The sequence below is a fragment of the Bison bison genome, unplaced genomic scaffold, assembly GCF_000754665.1.
Source record: "Bison bison bison isolate TAMUID 2011002044 unplaced genomic scaffold, Bison_UMD1.0 scf7180017864272, whole genome shotgun sequence".
NCBI classification, from domain to species: domain Eukaryota; kingdom Metazoa; phylum Chordata; class Mammalia; order Artiodactyla; family Bovidae; genus Bison; species Bison bison.
The window spans coordinates 355,041-361,780 of NW_011494844.1; the positions used below are offsets into that span (position 1 = coordinate 355,041).

The window sequence follows — 6,740 nt, forward strand, 5'->3', positions numbered from 1 at the left end:
AAAGGATAAGTAAGACATTTCCTTTCCCTCAAAAAAAAAAGCAAACATGCAAAACAATAATTGTCTCACAACATGTATTCTCAGTGAAGACATCGCTCCCAAAGATGCAAACAGTTTGTTTGCTGAAGTGGGCAAAAAAAAAAAAAATAACATTTTTATATATAAAACACAGATAGACATGCTGTTCTTAGACATACAGTAGATGGGTGGATGAGCTGAATGCCAGTTCTGGGCTAAGCATATTATTATTCATTATCCCATTTGTCCTTTAGGACAAAAGGATTATTATTTCACTTTCATAAATAATAAAATAGCCTTGAGAAATTAAATAATACAACAAATCTACTGGCTGACACTAGAATATAAACTCCATAAATGCAGAGGTCTTGTCTGAATAGGTCATTGTTTTATTCCCAGTGCCTGGAACTCAGAAGGCAACCTAATAAAATCTGTTGAATGGATAAATTATTGTGAATTAAGAATAAATGGAGAAGTTCAGAGGTCCCTGAGATTCTAAATGCTCTTTTCATAATCCTTCTGTTATTAGAGGTGTCTAATATAGAGCTTGGGGCTTCCCTGGTGGCTCGGTGGTAAAGAATCTGTCTGCCAATGCAGGAGACGTGGGTTGATCCTGGGTTGAGAAGATACCCTGGAATAGGAAATGGCAACCCACTCCAGTATTCTTGTCCACGGAAATCATATGGACAGAGGAGACTGGCAGGCTACAATCCATGTAGTTGCAAAAGAGTCGGTCATGACTGAGCAACTAAACAAATATGCAGCATATCTATATTACAATTGTGTATCAATGTAAGAGCAGAACAGTCATTCAGACTTACCTGTAAGATATCCAGCACTATCTGAGCTTCAGATCAAAGCTTTTGAAGACTCTGTGTTTCTGGATCACAACTAACTATAAACACATTTTATAGAGACATTTTCATTCATTTGTAGCTTATCCATTTAGTTACTTAACAAACCCACACATTTATTTTATTCCAGGCTTCTAAAATGAGATGCAGTTTGTGTGTGTGTGTGTGTGTGTGTGTGTGTAAAACAGGCTTTGGAGCCAGACAGCACTGGATATAAGCCTCAGTCAGGCTACTAACAAGCTAATTAACAAGTTATTTAGTTTCCCTATCTCTAAAATCGGAGAGTTTTTGTGAAAATTAAAATTAAAGTAATTCTTGTAGGGTTCAACAAGGTGCCTAGAGGCCTGAGCATATATTTAAAATTTTCAATCCTCTCTTTTTAATATCATGTTCATAAGTATCTCTAGGAGGTTAGACCTGTCACTAGTCTCTTCTAACTGACCTGTGAAAATATAAAGGCGATTCTTAAATTATTAAATTAGAGCTGACTCTGTTCCAACTAAGGGAAAGAAATCACAAGCCCACATCATGCGATACTTGTAAAGAGCATACCATATCCCACTGTAGAAAGACCCAAGTGTTTCATTCTATTTTTCACAAGTTCAGCAAGCTCTTGTCTTTCTGACCTCCTGTAGAGGTTCAGGCGCTGCTGGGTCATTTTCTCCGCGGTTCTACCAGAATGTTTGGGGCCTTTCCTGCTCAGCCTTCGGGCCCATTGCATGCTCTTCCTCCTCAGCAGCGGGTGATCCGACTGGTCGCTGGATGTCGAGTTGCGGTGGTTACTTCGGTGGTGACTTTGTTCTTTAGCATCTTTGGTGTCTTCCCACTCTTCTACACTGATGGATATCTGAGACTTTAAAAGAAGTGCATATGGTAATTAGATATCTTAAGAATCAGGTAGCCTAGAGTTCTAGTCATATTTTTTGTGTGTGTGTGCTAAATCTTGATATAATTATATATCTCATGAGAGTTTTTACAGAAAGGACAAGATCATCATTAGTGACACTAATTCTATGTTACTAAAAGTACTAGAAAATATGTTTTTCGAACTTACAGTGAACCAGATAAAATATCCTTGCATACTCCAGTAAAAGTTTCTTTATAAAAACAATTTAACATTTTATGTATCAGAGTTACCAAACAACTGGCATAGAGTGGTTTGAAACCAAAACAAAAGAGCTAGATATTTTATAGAGCTTTTCAAATGAAGTAAAAGTAATGGACTTTCCTCAATTTACTCATAGTACTCCACATGAAATTTAGAAAAAATTATGAAAATTTGTTTAATTTTGGAGTTAATAATATTTTTAAGGTTTTACATTATTGCTCTTTCTAAAGAGGGCATTGGCATGAACTTTATAAAATGTGAATTTTTTATTTGCTCATATGATCCCTAGGAAAACAAAAAGCATATTTTATTTAATTTATGCATTAGTTATTTACCACATAAATAGTTTTGATAAAATATTATGATACACTTCAGGAACTGTTTTCAGTGTTCTAAGTGAAAGTATGCTATAAATATTAATATTTCACAAATATATTCTAGACTCACAAAGAAAACTTACATTAGGCTACTCTTCATAGGAAGGAAAAACAATGAAAAAATTCCTAAAGTTCATTTTGATCTACTTTTTTACTACTAAATCTGATTTTAAAGTGAGATGCTTTCCTTTGATTATAGGTGCTTACTGAAATGGAGCAAGACCTTATGGTGCTTGCCCCCTCACCATGACCTTTGCCTGCCTTGTGTCTGTGGAAACTTTAGTCAATAAGTTTAATGAGAGAAGTGAGAAATGCAGAAACAAAGGAAAACAGTCAAAGGAAGCTAAATAATAATAATGTAGTCATTAAGCATAGTCAAGGACCTTTAGTTCATTTTCAAGGGTTGCACATAATATTCTGAGCCTTATCATTGAGCTGTTTTATATATACTAAAACACCAGGTGGAGAAATTACTACATGACGACAAGACTACAGCCAGGATACGTGCTGCCACAATTCCAAGAATTGGCCTCAGAGAAATGGGAACAAATGGCCACTGGAACTGAAGATTAACTGTATCTAATGTTACAGTTAATCTAATTAACTGTATCTAACAATCAAGATGATGCTCATCAATTTGAAGATGACTATCAGAGCTGACTGTGCTGTTTCTGAATGTCACCCCTCCTTCTGTGTATAAAATCTGTATCCCCACTGGTTGCCAGTGTAAGGGGGAGAGGGTAAGTTGGCCTTTGGACAGACATCCACCACCCTCCTCTCTTCAGTTGCTGGCATTTGAAATAAAGCAAACAGAGTGAAAAAGTTGGCTTAAAACTCAACATTCAGAAAATGAAGATCATGGCATTGGGTCCCACCACTTCATAGGAAATAGATGGGGAAACAGTGGAAACAGGGTCAGACTTTATTTTTTGGGCTCCAAAATCACTGCAGATGGTGACTGCAGCCATGAAATTAAAAGATGCTTACTCCTTGGAAGGAAAGTTATGACCAACCTAGATAGCATATTCAAAAGCAAAGACATTACTTTGCTAACAAAGGTCTGTCTTGTCAAGGCTATGGTTTTTCCAGTGGTCATGTATGGATGTGAGAGTTGGACTGTGAAGAAAGCTGAGCACCGAAGAATTGATGCTTTTGAACTGTGGTGTTGGAGAAGACTCTTGAGAGTCCCTTGGACTGCAAGGAGATCCAACCAGTCCATTCTGAAGATCAGCCCTGGGATTTCTTTGGAAGGAATGATGCTAAAGCTGAAACTCCAGTACTTTGGCCACCTCATGCAAAGAGTTGACTCATTGGAAAAGACTCTGATGCTGGGAGGGATTGGGGGCAGGAGGAGAAGGGGACGACAGAGGATGAGATGGCTGGATGGCATCACTGACTTGATGGACGTGAGTCTGAGTGAACTCCGGGAGTTGGTGATGGACAGGGAGGCCTGGCGTGCTGTGATTCATGGGGTCGCAAAGAGTCGTACATGACTGAGCTACTGAACTGAACTGAAACTTTCCTTTCACACCTATCTGGGCTGTTTATTCGCTTCTGAGTGGTGAGCAGCTGGACCCTACCACACTCTTTCCGTAATACTAACATAAACAAAAGTTTCTTGTTTCAGAATTGTTGCTTTTCATACCAGGAAGTCATATGAAATGAACCATGATTCAAACCAGAAAGCCCTATTTTATAAGCATGCACATGCAAAAGGAAACTTCCTGCATTTTCTTGTGCACAAGAGCCGTGTTCACGAACCTGCTGTGTTTGCCATCTGTGGATGGAAGTTTGAGCTACAACATGCATGTGTTGCTGGCTTTCAAAGTAATATAATTTAAATTACCAGTTTAAGTAAGGTCAGAAGGCAGATCCAATAAGATCCTTTAAGTGAATATGAATTATGGAGGCTTAGTCAATGCCCTACACACAATTTCTAGTGGCAAGCTATGAAATCGAAATTGTCTCACACTTAAATTCAATAAAAAATGCAAATATTTGTTCATATTTGTTTCAAAACAGTACTGTAGAGAGTGGTATGAAAACGATTTGTTAAACCTTCATTGCTGCATAATTAGACTACTTTTCTCTTTTTAAGACTGATTTATTATTTTTTTTAGTTAAAGACTATAATTGATTTACAATGTGTTAGTTTCAGGTGTACAGTACAATGATTCAGTTATATATATGTATTAGCTATATATATATATATGTATAATTCTATTTACAAAAGAAATAATCTCTTATGAAGCTATGAAGGTTAAACAAATTACACATGTATTATTTATATATAATTTTCAGAGTCTTTCCCCTTACAGCTATTATAAGATACTGAGTAGAGTTCTCTATGCTATACAGAAGGCCCTTGTTGGTTATTATTATCTATTTTATATATACTAGCATGTATACATTAATCCCATTGGAATAACATAATATTTCATTCAAAATAGAAACCTCCTTTTAGCTATAGAACTTAGGTTGGAAGTATTAAAAATTCTAATACCGTGGTTTTGCAACAATGGGTGCCCTTATAAGTCTTAACTTACTCTAGTCTTATCTGGTTGATAATATACTGAAAATCCTCTTCTCTGAAAGTAAAATATATAAAACTGTAGGTAATATCCACCATCAGCAAAGAATATCATTCTATGTTCAGGAGTTTCAGTTTATGTGGACTTTATAGCAAAAATGAAAATGTTAGTTCACTCACATTTAGATACTTGGCTTGCACAGATTTGTGAATCAGAATCTAAAATTTATCTGAAGTACTCTTTCTAGTCATAACTCCATGTAACAGTTTTATTTCCCATAAATATGTGGAAACAGTAATTTTGTCAGATCAAATACTCAAGATAGTATGCTTATATAATGGCACTGACAAGTCAAGTCACAGAACCAGAAGTTAATAAATATTTTGGGGAAGAAGTTGAAGATTAGCTTATTTTCCAAGTAAAGGATAAAACACTTTTTATCTTTGTGAATGCTTTTCTTAGTAATGTGTACCAGGAATTATATCAAACATATATGAGCTAAATAATACTGGGTCCCCTATTCACCGCTGTTTTGAATTACCCCAAAGGAAAGAATATCATGATTTACATAAAAACCCATAGGACTCACAAGGCATTTTTATCATCGTTTCAATAAAAGTAACGTCTCTTTTCATATTTCAGTTTAACCAAAGAAAAACGAAATCAGAAGGATTTGGGGACTAAATGTAAGAAATCTAAATTCACAACACAGAGATAATTATTTCTATGCTTGAAATTTACATCCCTTTCTTTCCTCCTTCCAATAGGATATAATAAAAAGTATACCAAATTTATATGTGTTGAGATTTATACAGTAGAAGTGAGAAATATATTTCAGGGACTGGATCTGATAGATAGAGTGCCTGATGAACTATGGATGGAGGTTTGTGACATTGTACAGGAGACAGGGATCAAGATCATCCCCATGGAAAAGAAATACAAAAAAGCAAGATGGCTGTCTGGGGAGGCCTTACAAATAGCTGTGAAAAGAAGAGAAGCAAAAGCAAAGGAGAAAAGGAAAGATATAAGCATCTGAATGCAGAATTCCAAAGAATAGCAAGAAGAGATAAGAAAGCCTTCCTCAGCGATCAGTGCAGAGAAATAGAGGAAAACAACAAAATGGGAAAGACTAGGGATCTCTTCAAGAAAATCAGAGATACCAAAGGAACATTTCATGCAAAGATGGGCTCGATAAAGGACAGAAATGGTATGGACCTAACAGAAGCAGAAGATATTAAGAAGAGATGGCAAGAATACACAGAAGAACTGTACAAAAAAGATCTTCAAGACCCAGATAATCATGATGGTGTGATCACTCACCTAGAGCCAGGTATCCTGGAATGTGAAGTCAAGTGAGCCTTAGAAAGCATCACTACGAACAAAGCTAGTGGAGGTGATGGAATTCCAGTTGAGCTATTTTAAATCCTGAAAGATGATGCTGTGAAAGTGCTGCACTCAATATGCCACCAAATTTGGACAACTCAGCAGTGGCCACAAGACTGGAAAAGGTCAGTTTTCATTCCAATCCCAAAGAAAGGCAATGCCAAAGAATACTCAAACTACTGCACAATTGCACTCATCTCACATGCTAGTAAAGTAATGCTCAAAATTCTCCAAGCCAGGCTTCAGCAATATGTGAACTGTGAACTTCCAGACGTTCAAGCTGGTTTTAGAAAAGGCAAAGGAACCAGAGATCAACTTGCCAACATCTGCTGGATCATCAAAAAAGCAAGAGAGTTCCAGAAAAACATCTATTTCTGCTTTATTGACTATGCCAAAGCCTTTGACTGTGTGGATCACAATAAACTGTGGAAAATTCTGAAAGAGATGGGAATACCAGACCACCTGACCT

The 6,740-nt window shown here is 36.5% G+C and overlaps 1 protein-coding gene across 2 annotated transcripts in view; it reads right to left on the reverse strand.

Annotated features, from left to right (window-relative positions):
* KCNT2 (potassium channel, subfamily T, member 2) overlaps positions 1-6,740 on the reverse strand; it is a 432,444-nt gene that overhangs the window by 25,288 nt on the left and 400,416 nt on the right. The window contains exon 25 of one of the 2 annotated variants that reach the window (XM_010848761.1): positions 1,425-1,725. In XM_010848761.1, coding sequence (XP_010847063.1) covers positions 1,425-1,725 — 301 coding nt within the window. The remainder of the gene's footprint in view (positions 1-1,424; positions 1,726-6,740) is intronic. The other variant, XM_010848762.1, reaches the window with a different exon arrangement.